Source organism: Channa argus, chromosome 5, assembly GCF_033026475.1.
Source record: "Channa argus isolate prfri chromosome 5, Channa argus male v1.0, whole genome shotgun sequence".
In the NCBI taxonomy this organism is placed as follows: domain Eukaryota; kingdom Metazoa; phylum Chordata; class Actinopteri; order Anabantiformes; family Channidae; genus Channa; species Channa argus.
Window position 1 is genome coordinate 5,153,451 of NC_090201.1, and position 24,377 is coordinate 5,177,827.

Sequence of the window (24,377 nt, forward strand, 5' to 3'; positions counted from 1 at the left end):
GAGTTACTACAAGGCAAGGAGGTGTGTGTTGACATCGTATCCCACCAAAATGGCAGCTAGCATAACACTATTAGTCATCCTGAACCGTCAAAAATGACTGGAATATAACTGTGCAAACATGGGTGCTGGTTACTTTGTGTCGCACAACGTATGTCAGATCTGTCGCACTGGCATCAGGTAAAAACCTTCCAAACGCAATTGTGTTTTTGTAGCGTACGTAATTGTTACTTTCTGATGTGACATCTTTTTTCAGTTAATATATTGGAACTTTCATTAAGGGTGAGGGTGTCATGATCCAGTCAGTCATATTCACCACCTGTTTTGGGCTTATGATTGTACCCCTTTTCCTCACTTTCAGTTCCCAATTTACTTTACTTTTGCCACGATTTCCTTGGTTACATCTGTTCCCCTTTTTAAAACCAGCTCTCCCCTCTGATTAGGTTAGTTTTATATTTTTATTAGAGTTTATATTCTTGCCACACCCCCTCTCCTCTTGTTGTACTTGGGTCCACCCTTAATACCAATCCTGACAAAGGGAGCTGCAAGAAGGTGGCTGGGGAGGGTGTATAAAGCACAGGACAAGCCAGTGACCCGGGTACTGAGTCTGTTTAGGTTTAGGCAAGAAAACTGCTGACTTTAGGGGAAGAGTAAGATCTTGGATGCGTTTAAAAGCAATAAAACATATTTTGTGTAGACTGTTAGATTTTCCTCTATTACACCAGCCCTCGATCTTCCTCTGACCCTAACCAGCTCCTGTACCTGCCTAATCACAACCATAAAGTGGTTTATTAAGTCTGTAGTGCAATTTAGTGGACACTGCTTCAAAAGTTAAACAATTCACCTGTTGTGTCTTTGTTTGTCGTTGCAGACCTGCAGTACACTCAGTTAGTGAACAGGCAGGTAACTAATTTCAAAAATTAAACTGAATTTTTTTCGAGTTTCAACGTGTCATTATCAAGCTTTTTTGTTTATTTGTGAATGAAAAAACAAGTCAGAATATAAGGAGTGTAACTAAAGCTACAATAAACATGTTTCGCCAAGCCTACAGTACACGGGGTTGTGTGTACTTGCATCTCTTCACGCAATCCACATCTGAAAAAAGCCAAGTGGTTTAGACCTGCATGTTGTGCATTGTTCTTTCCTTTAGTCAATTTTCAGCCCATGTTCTAATCCATATGAAGCATATATCATCCATTGTAAAGTCAGTTTTGTTCCAAACTGACTGATATTCTTCAAGCTTATAGATTTAAAGAAAAAAATGCTTTAAGATGTTAATTTCAGCCAAAACCACATAAGTTATATGGAGGTCTGAGTATGTGCTTCCCTAAAAGAGTGTTTAAAGCAAATGTACTTTGCTAGTGAATTTTGCAAGAAGGATAAACCAATTTTAGCCTAGGGGCAACCCTTTCACGGCTGTGGTTCTGTCTGCATCACTGCTCTCACTCTGTGATTTAAAAATGTAAAAACAGTGTCCTCATTAAGGCCGCTTCTTCCATGAAGTTAATCTGCATTCCCTGCTCTCGTTCTTGCATTATTATTGACATTTGTAGGACTGTGAGTATACAAGTGTGTCAAGGAATAATATCTTATAAATAGCAATGGAGATTTAGATGTAGTGAGTCTTTGCACTTAAAGAAGGGGTTCACTTTCTTTAAAGTGTGAAAGAAAAGAAAAGTAGTGAAAAAGAAAAACCCACAGTTCTTTGCTAATGTGAGGCTCAAAGGACACCTTCACTGATTTTGAACTTGTTTCTCTTAGTTCTAGTTTGGGTACTGCATGTACACAAATTCCATTAAACTTCCCATTAACTTCCCTACATTTATATATGTGATAGTATGTCATCTCGCTGCTCACTCTATGGAGTGTGTAATTATGGTCGACCTGCTTTTCAGAGCCCCCCCAGATGACATCATCTGAACTCCCAATGATGAAATACTCCTCCGGGTGATGTCACCTGGAGGACTGTTTTTCAGCTAGAACTGGAGAAATACTTTAATATATGGAAGTCAGAGGGATGTTTAAAAGCATCATTATACATTTACACTCTACAAACATAGAGAGCAAGTTGAAATTTGGTGAGTTTGGCATATTCCTTCTTTGCACTTTCCTGTTGAGTTTGAAAACAAGTGAATTTTAAACTAAAGACATACTAACTTTGGATGATATCAACTTACTGTAACTAGTTTAGATCACAACTACTTTTAATTTTTAATAGAAATTGTTGTGGTGGATGCTTATTTATGCTTATTTATGTTATGTGTATGGAAAATAAAACCTACAAACAGATAAATTTTTTTCAGAAATGTGAAAAAAGTGTTAAATTATTGTATTACACTTACAAAAGCGAGTGGAACAGAGTTCAAGACTGGATCACTATTATTGCCACACAGAAACAATGTGGACAGCCCATTTAATGATATTAGAACTGATCCAGGATTATACAGTGTGAAATATTAACACTTTTTCTAGCAGCTAATACACTAAAGCTAAGATTAGTTGCAAGACACCATTTTGTCAGACGTGCCGGACTTTAAGATGACAACAAATGGTGGATTGTGGTGTCGAATTACAAGATGCTGAGAGGTACATTTCAAAAGAAATGTCGACAAACAGATGACTGTACAACATACATCTTTAACGACTGAAAATCCGTTGAATTCATTTGGGTTTATTTCATCAACACAGATTAAATTTATACGTATAGGGCTCAAAATACATACACAAATTTAGAATATTAATTCAGTGGTGCTGAGTGTTCTGAAATGTATTTTAATTTGTTTAGCCCAAGGCCTCCTAATTTCCTGTTAGTCATAATTGACTTCTCTTTGCAATCATAAAAGGGTTTGTTTGACAGCACTCATTTGATTGACCAACACACAGTACATCGGCAAAGTCCAAGAAGCTCAGTGTAGATCTGAGTCACTTTCCAAGGTCTGGAGGAAGACCCAAACTGTCTCCTTAGCTCGAGAGGACATTGGTTATGAATGGTGAGCAACAACCCAAGAATCATAATAGCACATGTCATAAACTGGAAGCTGCTGGAACACTAGCAGCACTGTCTACAGTAAAGCCAGTTTTACACTGACATGGACTGAAAGGCTACTGTCCAAGAAAGAATCCCCTGCTTCAAAATCTGACCACGTAGACATAGAAAAAAGTTCTATAGGGAGGTTTTATGCTCAGATGAGACAATAATTAAGTTATTTGGCTCCAATAACCTTAAGGTATGTCTGAAGTAGTAAAGACGAGGTTTTCCACCTCTGCTAAGCACAGTAGTGGCAAGATCATGTTCTAAAGCTGCCAAAAGTGTCTGCTATGAATTTCTTTTAATTTAAGATATGAAATGACACCATTATGTTAGGATAAATCAGTAACTGGGAATCATCTAATCCCAATGGGACGTTTAGATTCTTTTAGACGTACTTTAATTTGCTTTGAAGGCAATCCAGAATGAATCAGGCCTATCATGAGCCTATCATAAATGACCTCAATGATATATCATCTCCAAGGGGATTCAGCTAAATCCAAAGCATACTAGTTAATTATTACCAGCTCTGTCCTCTCCCACCATATGGGTTTGTTAGGGTTCATCATAACATCAGTAGTGACACGTAAAGGCGAACTGTGAGGGCAACACAATATAGCTCAGGTTCCCTTAGAACAAATTTGATAATCCAATTTGGAAAAGAGGGCAAGGCGTTCATAACAGGCCTAATGTGTGTTGACTAATGAGATGGAGTGTTTCACCAGAACACAGACCTCATCGATAGAACCTTTTCTTCATCTTGATTCGAATAATACCTGTTGATTAAAGAGCCTGAGTGATTCAGCTGATGCTCTCTGGTGACCTCTCTTATTTGTTAAAAGAGACAAATTAAAGTCCTCCATCAAAATGTGATCAATGTCACAGAGCCTCTGGCTGAAATGGGCACCACACTATAATGAAACTATACCTCAACTTTACGGCCCCATAAATGGATGATGGACATTTGGAAGAACACAAGAAGTGAATTCTGTTCACTCATTGCCTATTTTATATATTATTCGGGAAAATTAATTTTGACATAATTTCTTTCACAACACCATAGCTGTCACTAAAAAAGTTAGTGTTATTTTAAGGCTTAGTTGATTTACAGGTTCATTGGTTCACAGATTCATTGATTTGGTTACAGATTGGTGCATTTAGTATCTAAAGAGCTGCATAAATTTTGAAATAATCAAGGTAAGCGTAAAAATCGGCTCTAGATCATAAGGAGTCTTCTGAAACATATTTCACTTTAAGTACCATACTATTATTAGTCATTATTTGATATGTTTTGTTTAAATATATTTAATTTATTCTTATGAATATTGATTGGCTGTTGTATACAGTGCATCCAGAAATTATTTACATAGCATTTACAGCACTTTTTCCACATTTTGTTATATAACCTATATCCTTATTTTAAAAAATATATCAAATCCATTATTTTTTCCAAAAGTTTACAAACAATATCCCATAATGACAAAGTGAAAGAAGTTTTGAAAATGTAAATGTATTAAAAATCACATGCTCATAAGTATTCACCCCCTTTGCTTATTACTTTGTTGAAGCACCTTTAGCACCAATTAGAGCCTCAAGTCTTTCTATGGATGATGCTACAAGCTTGACACACCTATTTTTGGTCAGTTCCTCTTTTCTTTGCAGTACCTCTCAAGATGATGGACGCCACTTTGCTCATTGGGACCTTCAATGGTGCAGACGTTTTTCATTCTTCCCCAGATCTTAGGCTTAATACGATCCTGTCTCTGAGGTCTACAGACAATTCCTTGGACTTCATGGCTTAGTTTGTTCTCTGACATTCACTGTTAACCGTGGGGCCTTATATAGACAGGTGTATACTTTTCCTAATCATGTCCAATCTACTGAATTTCCCACAGGTGGATCTCAAGGATGATCAGTGGAAACAGGATCCATCAGAGCTCATGGACATTGAGTCTCATGGCAAAGGAATTCATATGTACATGTGATTTTTCTTCTTTGTTTTTTTATGTTTTAATACATTTGCAAAGTTTTCAATCTAACTTCTTAAATGTTGTCATTATGAGGTGTTGTTTGTGCAATTTTGAGGAAAATAATGAATTAGATCCATTTTGGAATAAGGCTGTAACATAAAAAGTTAAATGCTGGGAATACTTTCTGGATGTTAGGAACTATGTTATGTTCCATGTTGCCCATTGACACTTTAAGATGTTGCAATTTTTGGTCAAGAAGACATGCAAGAAAAAGGGTGTCTCTGAAATCATCCCCTCCTTAGTTTATAGTGCACTATGGTGTGTTCACCATTTAATTTATATAGCGCTTTTCTACCTATTGGTACTCAAATCGCTTTACACTGCTTTTCATACACCGATGGGGGAGCTGCTCTGCAGCTGGCCAACACTCACCGGGAGCAACTAAGTTGGGGTTCAGTGTCTTGCTCAAGGACACTTCATCATGTGACATTGGTGGATGACTCCCCATTTTGGAGATGAGAAAATTATCATTGCACGACTCAAACAGCTGTTGCGATGGCACCGTGACAACTGTTACTAAAGATCCCAAATGTCCTTTGACTGCTTACTATTAAGTGAACTACATAGTGTACATTATATAGGGAGTAGGGAATGTGTGAGTAGGGTGTGTGTGTGTGTGTGTGTTTGTGTGATAGAGAGAGAGAGAGATTAAAATGTTAAATGATTAAATGTTAAAATTATTCTGTGCATTGTCCTGTATTTAAACAGTTCAATGGTGAATTTGACAGTGACATGCAACCAGTCCAATAAGAAAAATAAGTCCTTCAGTAACTGAAGAACCATAGTGTTTTGTATTTCCTGGAGGGAGTGACACTCACAGTTGAGTTCATTTTCTTACATATGAAACATGAACAATGGAGTGTATGACATCCTTTTTTGCTTCATAACAATAGACAATGGGAATGGCTGAAAACTCTGTGCAATGGATCCCCTTTCGTTGGAACCAGATTAAAAATACCCTGTGGATTTGTTTTATCTTTTGTAAACAAAGTGACATTTACACTCAAAGGACCTGCTCAAAGGAAATCACGCACCACAGCAGTCCCAGTGGTCAAGATTTCACAGATTTACTTTTAAGGCAAGTGACCTTAGTGCTCATTGTGGAACTTGTAATTATGTGTATCAATTTTCAATTATTGTATGAATATCCACATTGTTTATTTATTCAGTCCATGTAATCTTTTTCACTGCAAATTAAATAATCATAGAAATGTTGTTTCTACTGCATTGTTAATTAAATAACTATACGGCACTTTGCTGAAAACACTACTCTATACTTTATTTTCCCTATTAGTTGCTTTAACGAGACTTTTTTTTTCTGCTAGGGTTGTTTGTGGCTATTTTCTGCTCTTGATAAAATCTTATTTGTGATATGTGCAGCTGTATTAAACTGAATATTTTCATCCCTGCTTTGATGTTCATTTACATTTCAGGAACATATCTCTAACCTTTTCTAAGGGCCACATAAAATATTTAAGCAAAGCCATAATGCACTATTAGCCCCATTTGGATTTCTTTAGCAGACAATAGTGCACTTTAACAAAACTTCCTTGTTGAATGGATTTGACATTGTTGAAATTTTATGGCTTATTTACTAGAGGTTGCTCCTTTCTGAACTACGGCTTTCATACTGTCACTTGCCCCAAATACATATGAATAGGGACTTTGGCATGCATCAAAAGTTCTTAATAAGATACTTTACCTGCAAGGCACCCCATAAGTGACTGCAGCAGCAGCTGTTTCCATAGCAACATCATCTTCAATATTGTAGGGTCAAAGTAGACTCACATCCAATCACAAATGTATGGAATCCGATTTGCACCTGTCTGGATTGCCACTCTGCAGAAAAAGGAAAAGTTGAGATGAGTATGGCAGTAAGGTTCTCATTAACAGCACCTTTGAAAATCTTTTTTTTCTGCTCATCGTGCTCAAATCACAAAGTTTGGTACAGAAAGACAGCAGGAATGTCCACATTTTAATCCACAGGCATTTACAAAATTCACAGTACACTCACATCCACACTGCAACTTACTCCTGTTTCCAAAATATATGAGAGTATCACCAGAAAAAAGGTAAAAAAAATATTCAGTGTATGGAGAGTGGGCACATGAACACAAAATATCTCATATACATTAATTTCCATATCTCCAGAGACTCCAGGGATGGCTGCTGTAAAGTCAATGAGAAAGCAAACCACTCCCATAAGTTCTCGTTGCATTGTTCTTGCCTGAAGCTTCATCGGTTTTATGCTCATAAAAGTGCAAATCCAAAAAATTGGAAAACTCTAAAACATCTAGGAGGGTTTGACAATAGTTGCATGCTTTCCCCTCAACACCGTGTCTGTATTGGGTGAGAATTACATGTTGAAAGATTGTTGAGTTTCAGGTAGGAAGCTACTTCACAGCGTCAGCATCTCAAACCCCTACAACATGAAAGAGGCGGAAGCTGTACCATTTATTTTAGTTTTTTAGTTTTTGTTTTCTTTTGTTGTGTTTTGTCAAAACAATATTTTGTTAGGGACTCTACTTACTGGTACACAAGAGTATTTGTTGACAAATGTATTATCTTTCCTATCTATGTACATGCTATACTGAGGAAAAACAAGAAATGAGTGCAAGTAATTCATAAAATGATTAAAGCTACAATATGCAACTTTTGGTAATTGAGCTAGCTGTAGCATGAGACTCAAAATCACTGATTTTTGAAAGAGACTGATCCTGGGTCATGTCATAAGTAATACACAAAGTTTGTCCTTCTCTGATTGGTCAGATGTGTGAGCCTCACTTAAAAACATTCAAAAGGGAACATTTCTGCACTTGCTGCCAGTGCTGTTCTGTAAGTCTTTCTCAGTGGAGGCGTAGAAAGCACCTTGCCACATAAAAACACTGTAAGTTATGGAGCATTTGTACAAAAAACAAGTTACATACAGTACTATTGCTTAAATTTACACAAAAATTCCACAAGTTTTGCAGAAATTCTCATAATGAGTGACAGCACTTTGTGTTCATATTATGAATGATCCTCTGTTTTATTTGATTTCTGCTTCCTTTACTATTACTTCTTGACTTTTGCAACAGTAACGTCATCGGTTTTCTGTTATTAGGGATGAAAAGAAATACTAGGATGGAACCATTATGTTTATCAACCTCATACTTTTCATGTGCTATCCAAGGCAAATGTACTTCCACCACAGAAATGCATGTGCTTTTATTCATACTTAATTTGGAGATAAAATTTCACACATATGCACTACAGACCATTATGGCAACTGTAGTCGCAACAGACAAAAATGAACAAGAAGAAGAACTCTTTGGTTTGTATTTTATCTAACATCACAGTTAATAATTGTCATTTAAATATAATACAAACTACATTGTTAGAGTTTATGAAAGTTAGATCATGGGCAGTTTTTGTCATTTTTCCTTTAAGGAATATGGATTGTTTTTAAATAATAAACTCAGGTTCAGCTGAGAGGAAGTTACATTTAGGGAATCTGAGCATTTTTCACACTAATGTAATTGAGGGTAGATAGGATCAGCAATAAACAAGGACAACTGACTCCACAGTTGTCTAGTATGAGGGCCACAGGAAGTCATGCTGCATAATCACGCTGGCAGTGCTTTTTCTTTGTACTGCAAATGTACACTCAATTGGATTCATTTTGTAACAAGAACAATTATCAGATTGTGAGGAAAAGACTCCACATAGCATCATTTGTTTGGTAATTTTCTTCAGCACATTAATGTTTAAATGTACAGTTATTTTTGTGTTAGTATATGTGTTTGAAAATTCACATGTGATACAAAATAATGGGAGTGGTTCTAATGTGAATAACACCTTGTATGTGATTGAATCTTTTATATCTTTGCATAAAATTAGGGATTATGTGAGGGAACAGTTTGAGGAGCCATTATTCAAAACACTGCTCTACACCGCTACTGGTTGTTAAACACCACATGGGGTACATTTAATTCCCCATCCCCTGTTGAACATAACAATGCTTTCCAAGTTTGGAGCCAATTTGATAGGTATTTGGTTAAAAGGGGTTGTTGAGTAAAGTGGAATGTAAATAGGACACAGTGAAGGGAGGCAGCTGTATCCAGCTAGCAGCTCTGAGGGAAGAATACAGAATAATTTGCAGGAAATGTCACAGGCTGCCTCTGGAAAAGCTGTGCTGATGCACGAATAAAAGCAATACAGTTTAGAAGTGAAATCCACCTTTTGCATAGCTCCTCTATAAAACAATCTAACATCTCGTGCATAAAATATATATTTAGTGTTGAGGCATGTTCAACACAGATTCTACCAAATTACAACTATCTGTGTAATTTGGCTGTTTCAGAGAAGCATTATTCCTTCCCTGCTGTGTTTCTGCACAGACAGCACAAAGGTTTAAAACACAGCAAACAAGAGTGAGCCTAAACCACTGAACGACAGATACAAAAAAGGCACCAGGAACTGTTTGAGTAGGTCACATTCTCATTAATCTCAGATTCTCTACCTTCCAGCTCTGTCTCCTGTCTCCACCTACAGAAAAGAGGCCTTTTATCTCCATACATCACGTAGAGGATGTCAGATTCGGCACTGGGTACATCAGTGGTGCACGGCTGTGCCTTACACTTAGAGAGCTGTTCTATTCATATTAAAGTGTGACTACTGGAAGCTCAAGTCTTGTGCCTATTAGGCTAATGTCTGTTTTATCTGTTGTGTTACTTTCCTTTTAACATTTTACACTAGTTTAATGCAATAGAGGAAATTAGTACAAAACATGTGTGCTGCACAGGAGCATAAATGATAGAGTATGTAACCATTTTTGTAAGATATATGTACTAGTATAATGTCTGCAGCATTAACAGGAAACTATTAAATTTGTCTTTGGACCATCCGAATACAATCCACAAAATGATCTTGAATAAATTCTACATATTTAATATTTAAGATGCTAATACTGCAAAAGCTATTCAAACAGGCCAGGAAAAATGACTCTGTGTGATTTGAACCAACATCCTGAGCTCACTGTCCAGTTTAACAGAGTCATGCAAGTGTCACATCTATAAGACTCGATGGTCATCAGGACTTGTTGCCACCCCTCCATGCCAGTTGATGCCTTCCTCTCAGTTCAGGTACATACAAGAGGAAATGTGTTGTCGAACTGGAGTTACTCTTGGTTACCACTTGGTTTCCCAAAGTCTGTTTTTACACTCTCAGAAACTTGCTTTGGCTCCCTCCTCTCTTTTCAACTCAAACTGATAAAGCACCCCAGCAGCTAAAGATAACACACTACTGAGCAGCGCCTCACTTGCTCTTGCCTATTGCAGCTTTAATCTATTTAGTTACTTGATACCAGGAAAATGGAAGTTGATAAATGTTCTGGCTACGCAGAGCACATCCAGCTGTGCCTTGTTAACAAAGATACTGGCTAGGTTTACAGGGCTTACATACTAGTGCTTGCAATCTTACAGCTGCAACACAAGATGACACAGTCTGCTTACATGCTAATTTGTAATTTTCGAAACACAAAACACACAAAAGCGAAGACGATAAAATGGAAATAAAAACAAGAATGGTGCTGATAACTGTAATTGTAGTGACACCTTGACCCGCAAATAATTAAATTCATGCAGAGTACAATAATTAAAAGCATGCAAAAAGGACTAAATGATGAGTGGTTATCTGAAATGCATTCCTTTCTATTTCCACTGTGAAATTATAATCAGAACAGTCCAACTAATGCAGCTCCTATTCCTCCCAATGCTACAGCACAGCCATTACTACTCCTACAGTACTACTATTGTTGCCACTTAATCTCAATATTAGCACTATCAGTGGATTCTTACAACTAATTGTAGAAATATTATAATATAATAATATAATATTATATATAATAATTATAATTCACTTTTGGAGATGGTAATATTCCCTGATTTCCTTCCATAAGTCCATAATTTGCAGTCGGGTGCAGTAGCACTCTTGCATCAGATATCACGTAATATATCATGTAATATACTCCAGGGGCAAAAGGGGAGGAGATAATCAATGTATTCAGTCAGTTACAAAGTACCACAAAAATTGAAAGATTGATAGGTTTTTGCCTGTCATACGGTTAAAGGTTTAATTAAAAATGTCATGTGCAAAATGAGCATGATAACCCCAAGTGTACACACTGGACCTTTTATGTAAATACACACTGGCTGCAAGGTTATTCTGCTGAGTGCATGCTGAGAAATTTTCATTTGACTGTAAATAGGACTATGCCGCTGCAGGTAATGTGTGTACACAGTAGTGAACCCAGACCATTTTCATAGGAGTGACTAGATAAAGGCCAGCATTGAGTTAAAACAAAAGGCTCTGTTTTTTTGCAGATTTCATTAAGTTAATAATTCCGGAACAGTTTATTTGACAGGTCCTGTGTTTTCCAGATAATTTCCTGGAAACATTTCCTTTCCCAGAAATTAGATGCTGTTTAGTTGTTAATTTGAAGTGAAATTCAACAGAAAGGACGTATATGATTATTGTTGATTGAAACTGATACAGTTGTTAATTATCGGCTCATTGTATGTGTTAAAAAATAGTGTAATTTAATAGGCTAGTGACAATAATAGCTAAATCAATAATTTAATTAAATCAATATTCATTAAACATTCCATGAAAGCGTTTCACATATATTGACATTATTTCCCTGTTCCAGTTTGTGTAAATTAAGTAGAAATATATTAGCAGAGTCTGGTTTCATTTTTGTGAAAATCCTTCCTTCCTTCAGAAAAAAAAAATATTTAAATGATGTATTGTAGTGTAAATGTTGTGAGAGGCTGCTGCATTAGTTTCAAATATAATTAGAAAATATATATATATTTTATTTTCAGTAAGATTCTTAATCCTGTGTGATTTAGCCAGGGGTGGCTATGGCCCCGTACTAGGCCCCCTCCTAGAACCACCCCTGGGTATTCAAACATCCACAACCTTAGCAACTAACCGTTATAAATATTGTACAATACAATGGTGGGAATGTTGTTATTGTACTTTATTATGTTTAACTTTCACCTGGTAAGATATTTGTAACATATTTAATGAACTGTTTGTCACTCCAAGAATACATCTTTAACAAAAGATTGTTCGACCAGGAAACTGATGTCTTTGTGCAGAAGGTGCAGAATGGCACTCTGAATTAAATTAGCTCAGGGGGGAGATAACACATTTGGTTAATTTACTGCACTGGTCCTAAGAGATCTATCGTCCAATGTTCAATAATATCAGGGCTGGAGCCAAACAGTGAGGGGCGATTGAAGGGACAGTCAGGCTTTAAGAGCGCTGTATCTACCACTTGTTTTACCCAGTGCTACTTTATGCTGGATAACAGCAACAGCACAGCATCCAAAAATACAAAAGTGAGCTTTCTGATGCCAAGATTGGCCAACTTTTACTAACAGAGTAGGAAAGGTTTTGAATGAAAACTGTTCGTTCTCACATGCTGTGCAAATAACACAAACCCCAAAAGGTGGATGTGCTTTTGACCTGTTCTCAGAACAAGCACAGAGCAATTCCCCACCATGGCTGAAAATAAAAATAGTGGATATATTTCCACACACAGATGTTGCTGTACTTGTAAAGAACTTTACACAGACAGAGTTGCCATTTACAACATATTTACATACATATTTTCATCGTCAATAAGATACCAACTATGTTTTCTATATTGTCAATGACTCTATTAGTGTACATTAGTACAGAAAGTTATATGAAAGCTGAAAGCTGAAAGAGAAGACAGCATTTTTTAAAATCCTGAAACCATACCTGGAATTCAGAAATGCATATTTTTTTATGAATAAAATATGATCAGATTTAACTGTTAAATATGTTGATCGAAAAATATATGATTCGCTCTTCTACTATTTAAATAAAAGATACGTTGTTCCTTTTTCTTTAGGAAGCATAACACATCGGCTCCTATCTTATATCACAAATCTAAGCACATTTCATTAGAGATACTGTAGTTGTGGCAGCTTAAATCTCTGAAGCCACTGTGCTGCATGTAGATAAAAAAGTAGAACACAGAATTCTTGTCATTGGATTACGGTATCTTTAAGTGAAACAAAGCAAAACATTAGAAAGTACAAGAACCTGTACGTATTTGTTCTCTATAGAAAAGTCATAACAAGGTCAAAGGGCAACACTGAACTGAACATCTTGTCGTTCCCTGGTCTCTGTATAAAGTGAAAGCACAGATGAAAGATGAGACAAAGGGTTTACATCACGTCTGACTTCACAGCGTCCTTTATTTTAGAACCCTAAAATACAGACATGACTCCAAATAAAAACAACGACAAAAAATGTTTTTAACACAGTTTGGCTTTTTCTTTCATTTAGTGATGCAAGCGTCAACCTGAGTGATGGATGTCAAAATGACAAACTAACAATATTTTCTTATTCTCATTTCTGCAGCTGGTGATGTGAGGCCACTTGCAACTCAAGGTCTGCTGTGTTCAGAAGTGCAAAATCACACTTCACCATTAGGGGAAAAAACAAACCATAGTTCGATTCCACCAAACTAACGAAGGCAGGGTTGAAAATGTCCTGAATCATTTAAAAAGCAGAAATTGCAGGGACAGGGACTGGGTTTGCTAAGATACAGGAAGCAGGTCATGAACCAAGTAAAGTGTAGCAATTTAGAGGAAATACAGTGGTTTGCATGTCTAGCTTTTACAATAGCTGCTCACTAGCATCCTATTAATTGTAAATGAGCTTTTTTTAATATTTCAACTCTTATTCACCAAATGATTGACTTGACTCAGGATAATCATCTCAACATCCACTGCATAGCTGCTGAGACTGTGACTTATATAGTGATTGACACAACCTGATACCTGACAACATTAGCAACATGCAGCTCTGTTCTGTGGCTCTCATCTCCTTTTGATAGTTATATTATATACTTAGAAAGTAAAACAATCCAAATAACAAACACTACATCTACATAATTTCATATGTGTTCAGGCTGGTATCCAAAATGTTTTTAATTAATAATTAGTTTTAGAGATGTTTAGAAATGTGGTATTTAGGGACCAGCCTACATGAAAACAAACAAAGAAAAAAATCATTTTTACTGTCTATCATTGCCTAGTTGATTTCTGTTGTTCTTTCTTCTTTTCATTTTTTTTGTCTGTGATTTATAAATAAATGCATTACTAGTCAGGTACAGTTTTTCAAATATCTGTGGATGTTCTTCTTGCTCTGCCATTAAGAAAAAAAAAAAAAGAAACCAAAATAAAACAAATTAAATTGTGTATTATTTCCAGCAGCGGCTGTAGATGTGTTCTATAACAGGTCTAGTTGCAGGAGGGTAATCATACAAGAACATCAACACCTTTGTTGTGAAATCATTTCCATATTTCTTCAGCAGTGTACAGCTACAGGAGTGGGGTAAAGGTAAACTCTGACAGCCCTGTGATTCTGATCGCTGCTGTGTATCCACATCACGGCGAGTGTGGGTGGCACATTCGGACAGTTCAGAATTGCAGAGTAGCTTTTCCAGACTCTATCACTCTGCCACATCTCAAGTGTCAGTCCAGTGATGAGAATACAAAAGATATAAACAAAAGCTAAATTCAAACTCGGGAATGGGAGGGAATGTATTTTAATAGAAAAATTAAAAAAACTTTACCACTGTGGACAAGACATTTATATGTTCTTGAAAAAGTTAAGACAGATGTGTAAAAAATATTAATTTAATTAATTTGTTTTCTATTTACTAACTGACCCATTAGTTAGCATCAATAAGAAACCATTCACACTTTGTAAAAGCATAAAATATTTAGTCTGAACTCATGTTTATGCTGTAAACTGCAAAGAAGCTTTCAAAGCTAAAAAAATAAGAGTAATCAATAGAACCTTAATTTTAAAATAGGATCAAATGACCTCTTTCACTATAGAGACTTGGGGGTGTCAAGTGAGAGGAAAAGAAATTGACACTAGTTAGCAATTAGTTAGAAGTACTCCAATCTTTTACCTATGAAACAGTATCATAAAAGCTTTATAGAACTACTCAATTACAAGTAAAACTCCTGCAAAGTATGTAGTTGGGTTATTTGGTAAAGCAGTAATGTGAAAACATCACTAATGTAGCAGCTGGTAAAGCTGGAGCTCACTTTAACCTCTTTATGTACTGCCAGGTGGGTAATCCACAATAATACATCATCATTTATTAGCCCATTCTTTAAACACAGTATGGACCCTACAGTATGACTGGATCTGTGGTTCTCATCTTATTCAAAACAGATTCCACAGCAAATGCAAAATAGGCACTATTTTTTCTCCTTTTCTTATGGTCCTTTGTTTAAATAGATGATCGTGCTAATTGCAGCAGATACACTGACTGCAGAATCTCATTTATCTAAAGCACAGACATCTGAAATGGTCTGCTAAGCAAGGCTTTCTGGAAGGCAGAATTGTTTCATGTAAGATTGTTTGAGATGAGATTTGGAATACCTGCACTTTGCATCATCGGCAGTTCTCTCCAAACTTGATGTATTTGACTACTTCACATCAACAGGATGTTCTTCATAGATATAAAAAAGTGCTCATTAGAGAGGTTTTCTGCAAAACATGTCTTAGAGGGACTTCAGTCAGTTACAAAATGCAAGTAATGAAAATGACGAGTGATGCCACATCACAATTTTCTGATTTAACAATTAGAACAACAACAGAGCAGCTGCTACATGTGTCCAATAACTAATCAGCATCTTACCAAATTTATATTCAAAATCTATATTCCAGCCAGCAATGTAATAGACAACACTCTTTGTGAGTGTGGATGAAGGAAGCTCATTATATTACACAGTTTTATTCAAGTCATTATACTGGCATAAATGTCAAAATATACATAAAAACAATACATACTCCAGAGGCTGATTAAACTATGAAGGTGCCTTTGAACAAGACCCTTTAGACTGTAGTTGTTAAAGAAAATCTGAAAAATACTACAGTACAGCAAGTATTCCAAGGGTTCTATTTATCTATTTAGCAAGAGACAGAGAATTTATAAATTGTTATATGGCTACTGCACGGCTTTCCATGTGTAGTGCGTTGGGTGGTAGTAACCAGACCAAAAATGTATTATTTATTCAGTCAAATACCTTTTAATAAAAAATGCCCATGAGCCCATGTTTTGCTTTCTCCAACCATTGGTACCAACAAGTCCTCCAACACATAGACCATATAGGTTGTTTACCTAGAGGGTTCCACCACTTCCATATAAACATGCTGTTTGGGGGAATTTTCTAGGAAGAACTGATTCAAAGATGACGGAAGGAACTAGTTGATATTAGCCAGAAGTTGTTAATCGCAGCAGAAGATTGACCTTAAAGGAGGGTCAGGGTAGTCAACAGGGTCAGGCAGTTAGGATTGCTGGGGGAAGGCACTGCTCAGGATGATAATGGATGAAACATTCCAGAAAAAAACTTCCAGAGAAAGCTGTCAGCTTCTAGCTGTGGTGCAAAGTCGACCATCTTGTCGGCAGTATCTGATCTTTGTCTGTATCAATGTGCTTCTTGAATTTTCTGAACATACTAAAGCTACTTCCACTACAAGGACTTATGGGAAGAGTGTAGAACTCAAATAGGTCAAAGGGAAAACAAGCAAATCCCTGCAGTGAAGTAGAAAACCCTGAGTAAAACTGTTTTATTAACAAGAGAATTGGCATCAATTGACTAATCATTTCAGCTGTAATATTCACATAATATTACTATAATATCTCAGTCAGGACATGGCCTGTGATAGCGTTTAGTGACATTTAGTGAGATAACTATGATTGTCAATTTTGTGTACATTTTTTTAATGTCAATATAATATTTTAAATATCCAATATGACATAGTAAATATAAACAGAAGCAGAACATGTCTTTTGTCTCAGTCTACAGTTGATTGATATTGTTCAGCTGGATGACGTCATAAAATACTAACAACAAATAAACCCACAAACCAGCATGGGAACTCTGAGCAGCCTGCTGAATGTTTTAATGCTGGTCATGATCATCAGGTGTCACAGAGCATCACAGCTTGCTGAGTATGAGGTTGTGTGACTGCAGTCAGACTGCTCACTCGGCTTTAATGTTGTGGCTGATTGGTTAACAGAAACATTCGTCCTGTGGGACGGCAGCTACTTGCCTGTGATTTTGATGTTTTTGTCGCAAGTGGTGGGTTGATTTGAATGTTTAGTCACATGGGGGGGGTCTTCACAGAAGCTTTTACTTAGTTTTTTCAGATTTCTATGCTTTTTTGTTTTTCGTGGCTGAGTGCTACAGCATTAGGCTGGGATGCAGAAAGTCGTAGGCTCAAATCCCGCCCCACCAGGCGTGGCCCCGCCCAGCCTCTACATTTTTAAGTTAACAAGAAGTGATTAGTTGTTTTAACCCAATTCATATCTGGTGTTTTACAATGTCTTAATAGAACAAGAAATTCAAAAGTAATTCTTCCACCTACAGTAGCTGCATGGTGTTTTGTCCTGCAAATTATTTACTGCTACTGTCTGTACCAAGAGTTATGATATAAGCTGATCTTCCACAGCTGGAAAAGTGTCAGAATTTGCAGTCTGACAGGTCTGTAGCTATCCAGCCCGTAAGTAACAAGCTGCGATGCACTGTGCTGTCTGACAGCTGTCCTTCATGACCAAAATCAAAAATGTTGTATGCTGACCTTCGTCCTGCATAGGAAACACTTATAACCCCCAGATGAATTAAATTGTGTGGCTGAATGGTGTAGTATGTAATAAAAAAATGTAATTCAAAATAAACAATTCCATATTTTTATAATTTCAAATTTTTCTGAATTCAAATTATTAGAGTGACCTGGAATAAGTAACACTTGCACAACAACCATGAATAATTTGACCTTACAATGTTGCCTTTTAACATCTATCCCTCATCCTAATTTGTTTTTTTCATTTTAAATAACTTGATTCTTTTCATATGAGCTGTGCCGTATAATTATTTAAATTCAATACTGTATGCATCTCTGAGTTTCTAACAAAAAAGACTTTGTAGGTTCAGAAGAATGAACTTTTATAAATGATAGCTGGTATGTTAATAAGTGTAATTTTGGACCATAGCATAATATGGCACATAAACAAACAGTTCTTTACAGGAAAATACGGAATATAAAATAACCTCAGAGGAGCCTTTGTTGCTTTTCTTGAAAGGTTTTCAAGGGAACATGTGAGAATGCAAATAAGTTTTAAAAATGTTCAAATATAGATATATTGCTGTGGTTGCAATGATTCAACCCTAAAAAAAAGCTTGACAGAATCCGGTAGAAAATGGGAAGCAGCTAGTATTTTATTGAAGTGTATCAACAGAAAGCAACATGATTATTTTGGGTGTATTTGCAACATTCTTTTGAGTCATCTCACCTGCTCTGTTCAATCCTTTAAACTTGATTCAGACAAAGAAAATAACAATGCCCAGTGGGGAGCGCAGCTTTATCGAGTGCTCATATTCTACTAAATGAGGGAGGAAAGATGGCTCTCAACTGCAGCCACACCCAGCGGAGCACAATGCAACTCTGAACACGTACTCTTCTTTGAAAACAAATCTGCATTCGGCAAGACTCGTGAACCTGACTACACCCTTAGATTGCTCAAAAAGAAGATGTTTGCAGATCTTACATACTGCAAGTACATTTAATAATGCAGCAGTCCCAGCGCTCAGATCTCACCCTGAAGTTTCTGTGTGGCGCTGCGTTTATTAAGCACTCAATTAAAGCCATTCCCTAGGAGAGGCAGCACGCAACAATGTTTGAATTAGGCAACGTTGCTGGCTCAGACGCTCTGTAAAGACTTACCCCAAAGGGCCGCCGTGCCTTGAAACCATAGGCCCAGAAGTGACACAGCATCATAAAGCATTGCTAAAGTGGAGAAATTATTCTAATATGATTGGATTACAAATAGGGCATTTAAAGAACCAATGAGACTAGATAAATAGAGCAGGAAATGGAGCTGCCTCGCTGAGCTTTCTTGGATCTTTTTTCTTCAGTCTAAATATTAAAAATGAACTGAGAGATGGGACTAGGTAGACAACACTGAGGAGCTCTGCGTTATTATAGTCAAGTGTACTTATTCCTGACAGTTGTGGGCTCCCAATTCACAGCAGTGTGCACACAAATGCTTTTGATGGTGAAGAAGGGACATATTTTTGTGTAAATTACATTTATTCATGACCTTGCTTTGACTGAAATAGGCAACAATTCTTCCTCCTCTCAGAAGTGAAGTAGCTGGTGGAAGATTTGCTATGCAGACCCATGCAGATGAAAGATTTGTTTCAATGATATCTCGTCTGTGCTGTGCAGGGAAACATCAAACTGGAGGCAACTCATTTAGAGAAACTGCGGTGTTTTTTTGTGCAGTAATTTCGTTTTTTAGCAGATGTAGTTCCAGAAAAAAACAGTATCAAGTGAATTTTCTGCCTTATTTTTCTTTCGTTCCATGCTAACTCTATAAGCCACAGTCACTTTGGTGGGGTAATAACTAACTCCATCTTTTCTGGAGATGCTCATTGGCACTCTGACCTCATAAAATACAGCCCAAACCAAACTATCATACCGTCCAGAGTTTGGAATAACAAAAAAAATAAAGTAAAATATAAATCTAGAGTCATGTTTGACAGGCAGGATTTCACCACTCGCTGCTCATCTTGTCAAACAGGTCTATTCAGCATCCCAGATTCAAACAAGTAATGCATGTCATACATAAAAAACCACACCACTGTACTATCAGGGGCCTGCAGCTTCCTCATCCATTATGGTGCACAGCGCTGTTTACTTTCAAAATCCAGCAGAGAGAAGCAGAAATGCAGCGGGGCTGAACAACTGACACCAGGCATTTGTTTTTACTTGATGCTTGTTACACTGTACTCCTTTAATAATTGGTTTTAACCTGATCAGCAAGGAGGTGGCACAGATACGTACAGCACACCACCAACAATATAGACAGTATGTCACTGACACTACATTGTCTGTTATTGTGTGAAAGTAGTATTGTTTTCTTTCCCTTGTCACTCCCGAAGCCACAAGCGTGGATTGTGCTCAGCAAACATCACTTTAACGGCCTGTTAGATATATGTGCCCAAACGTAAGGATAATTTTGTAGCCAAGACAACAGTCGGGTGCACAACACTAGAAAATAACAACTAACTGAACCTACTGGGAGCTAGTAGGTCGTCTGCTGAACTATCATTATGGGCTGAAAACCGAATGAAAACAACATGAAAACCAACCGCTTGGGCACAGGAAATATTGAGATTATTTTTCCCGGTTTTATAGATGATATTTAGCGTCTCTTATGTTATGTCTGTAAAATGGCAGAAACTTGTGAAAACAGACTAAAGTTGTTTGGTCTGACAATAAGGTCAAAACCCAAACGTATTTAGCCTTTCTATTACATAGAATATATAAAGCTGTAAATGTTGACATTTCAAAAACTGAAACCCGAGATTACTTGGCTTGTTTGTTTAAAAATTACTCAAACTATTTCTCTCTATTAATATTACATTACTGACTGGTAACAAAAAGACCAATCATTCATTCTCTGATGTGCATTTTTACCCATTACGACCTCTAACATTGCTATAATTCACAGACTGTGCCAAGAAAGAAAGTGAGCTGTTCACAATCTAAGAACATGCAGTCGATGGCAAGACATCACAAAGAGGCATCGTTACAAAATAAAGGGTCACAAGCGGAAAAGGATGTGCTACAGCTGCACGGAGCTTAGAGAGTCACACGTTGCTTCAACAGCAGATGAATGAATTAATAAAAAAAAAACCACATCAATAGATCAGATGTGGAACAGGTACAAAGCTCGCTCTCCCCACTCCCAGCCTGCCTCTGTGCAGTTTGAACAACTCCAGTCAGATGGTGAGACTATATTGACAAATGTAAAGTGCCCGTGTGGCTGTAACGTCGTCGCTGATGGGATATCCTGTGACAAAACAAGTCAATTTAAGGAGTAAAAGTAAAACAAGCACTTCTCGCTGTCTGGGACAAGTAGGAAAGAGCCACACATTGACTGTTCTCCATCATATGTTGCACACACTCAAACACTTGGCACAAAAGAAACACACGCCCTCCTTTCCTATCTGTTCCATGAGCTCCCTTTCCTGGAGAGACATGAAATAAAAATGACTTTCGACGACACGTTTCTTCGATTAAAATTTTATCCTGTCTCAGGGTATTTTTAATGCCACTCTTGTGTTCCGTCACTCTGTGCAGGAAACCAATAAAATGGCTGTTTTCCTATGTGAGGCTGCATCTGGCCACACACACAGACACCGGATATTGTTGAACACTGGTCAGACAACAAAGAATTATTACCATTTGAGTAGCGTGAGCAGGAGCCAGTTAATTATCACTTTGTTTTTTTCTCTATAGCTTGATTGTTCATTTTGGTCCAGAAGCTTCTGGTCATTTGGTAGTTAAATTAGCTTCACAGCCTTCTCTTCACTCCCCAGACTTTAAATCAGGCAAGTTTTCAAACTCTTACATATTTATGCTTCGACCTCAGGAGCCTCCCTGCTCTTTTGGTTTAGGCGATATTATCCACTCACATTGATGAATGTGAGCCACAGAACAATGTTCTTAAACATTTTAAAGGTGAGGTCTTTTCCTTTTTTTGACCCTAACCTTTTGATTAAGTTTAGCTAAAGTCAGGAGATTAGACTGTGCAACAGATCACACACAGAGAAGGAGCTGTTTTCAGTCAGGTACTGATTTAAAGCTGAATGAACGGTGAACGTTGAGTATTAGGAAGTTGTGTAGCACACTGTTGAGCTCTTGCCCCTGTTATGATCACACAGACACATTCTCTATGTCCTTTGTGTTTTCGGAGCTGGACAATTCTAAATGAGATGGCTTCAGGTGAGCAACTTAAACAGAAGCTGGCACATCAGATGTGCTGAAGCTGCACAGATGCTTGTATCTATTAAACATGTTAATTTATGACATTTGTCGGCCCCCAGATTCCATGCACGCCCCTGCAATTGGGAACGTTTAGACACTGACAGAGTAACACCATCAGAGCGGCTTCATTGTGATCTCCACTCATGTGCGTTATAAGGTCACCATCTACCAGCATAACTAAAGAGTGAAATCACTTTGAGGCTACTTTTAATCCTAAATCTTAATCTGAAACCTGTATGTTTGCAGTGGTGGAGATCAAGTTTTTTTTTTTCTGCCTTAATCCGGAATGTCCAGAACTAGACGGATTGTGTTTCGTGTCATCATCATCATCATCACCAACACCAGCAGCAGGAGGAGCGGCGGTGGCATAATCATCTAAATCCACAGGGATTATTCAAGGGAGGGTCACTGCCGGGAGATTACTGAACATCTGCACTGATCGGAGACACGCACACACACACTCGGAGATTACTTTTGCTTCCACCATGATAGTCCCACAACAAAGTAGACACAGGGAAATGAGATCAGAAGAGGGTGAAATTCAGAGAAGGCTACCCCCCCAACCCCCCATCCCCCTAAACACACAGACACACACACACACAAACACACACACAGGTTTTAACGTAATCTCTGAAAAGTTAGGATGTGAATTGTTGCTGAGCTGCCACTGCTGCTGCTGCTGCTGCTGCTGCTGAGCTGATGGGAGATTTAACTTGAGATGTGCTGAAGTTCCAGCCATGGCACCGTTTGGATAAAGAAGGAGAATCTTACCTGTTCTCTCAGTAGCAGTAATAAAACCGAGGAATTCACAGCCTCCGATTAATCCGTATTGTCTCATTAAACAGACATCTACACACAGACATCACTGTCGAGTCGCGCCGACGCTCCAGGGGCCAAAATAATAATTTAAAAAAAAAATATATCCGTCTGACTTGTGCGCAAAGATGCTGCTCTTTCTGATGTGCAGCTCACATTCACTCACGAGCGGGTTCTCCGCTGTTGTGTGCGGCGGCACCACCACCACTACTGTATCTCCATCCCTTCCTCTCTCTTTCTGGCTCTCTGCCTCTTTCTCAGTGTCAGTAGCACGAGTGGCTGACGGCGTGGCGTCTCGCAGGTTGCATATTGGAAAGTGAAGCCTCGCTGTGCTCTCACTCACTCACTCCCTCACTCCCTTGTTCACTCCGATGCGTCAAGACGCTCTCTCCTCTCCCCTCGAACCGTGCTGGAGCGGAGCGGGACGCACGCACACGCGCCCGAGACAGAAGAGAGACAGAGGGAAGAGGAGAAAGGCAGAGCGCTGTCTTGTCCGTCTCTCCTCCCCGCCCGCCCCTACCCCACACCCGACCAGCCTCCTCACTGTTCCTGCCATCCAAGCGGAACAGACTCCATCCTCCTCCTCCTGCTCATGCTGCTGCTGCCGTTGCTGGGATGTCCAAGTGGTCTGGGATGGTGATGGACTTTCAACAGCTGTCAAAAACACTTATTTGATGTCCCGTCTTAGGTTTTATTTATTTTTATATTGTACTCTAATATACTGTTTGGCCTACTGGAGACCCCACCCATTAAATCAATCTCTATTTACACTTCTCAAGCAGCACTGCTGCAAGTGTTAAAAGGGCAACTTCGCCCATTTTTAAAACTTGCTATGGTTTTAGTTTAGGATGTACATGTACATTAATGCTTTTAAAGCTTCCTCTGACGTCCCTATATGAAAATATTTCTCTGCTTCTAGATAAAAAGCTCCAGATGACGTAACCGGATAAGTTTATCATCATTAGGAGTTTATATAGGAGTAATCTGCAGGAGCTCTAGACAAGCAGGTTAAGGGTGATTACAAACTCTATAGTACGAGTAACGATATGACATTATCTGAACTGAAGGTTCTTCCAAGCGTTGTCATGTGAAAGTAAGAGTGATGTTTAATGACATTTAATGTGTACTACCCAAATTAGAACCGAAAGAACCAAGTTACAGTGCATTCAGAAAGTATTAGTAGCGCTTAACGTTTTCCACATGTTATGTTACAGCCTTATTTCAAAATGGATTAAATTCATTATTTTTCTCGAAAGTCTACAAACAATAGCCCATAATGACATTTAGATTTAGAAATTAAAAAGGAGAAAATCACATGTACATATTATATTCACCACCTTTGATTAATAGTTTGTTGAAGCACATTTAACACCAATTACAGCCTAAAGTATTTTCAAGAATGATGCTACAAGCTAACTCACCTACTTTTGAGCAGTTCCTCCTATTCTTCTTTGCAGTACCTCTCAAGCTCCATCAGGTTGGATGGGAAGCGTCGGTGCACAGCCATTTTCAGATCTCTCCAGAGATGTTCAATCAGGTTCAAGTCTGGGCTCTGGCAGGGCCAC

At 37.8% G+C, this 24,377-nt stretch overlaps 1 protein-coding gene across 4 annotated transcripts in view; it reads right to left on the reverse strand.

Annotated features, from left to right (window-relative positions):
- cntn4 (contactin 4) overlaps positions 1-23,391 on the reverse strand; it is a 148,156-nt gene extending 124,765 nt beyond the window's left edge. The window contains exons 1-2 of one of the 4 annotated variants that reach the window (XM_067503464.1): positions 22,768-23,391; positions 6,758-6,894 (exon numbers count right to left, since the gene is read on the reverse strand). In XM_067503464.1, coding sequence (XP_067359565.1) covers positions 6,758-6,812 — 55 coding nt within the window. In that variant the 5' untranslated portion in view covers positions 6,813-6,894; positions 22,768-23,391. The remainder of the gene's footprint in view (positions 1-6,757; positions 6,895-22,767) is intronic. The other 3 variants (XM_067503463.1, XM_067503467.1, XM_067503466.1) reach the window with 3 other exon arrangements.
- Between the last annotated feature and the right edge of the window lie 986 nt (positions 23,392-24,377).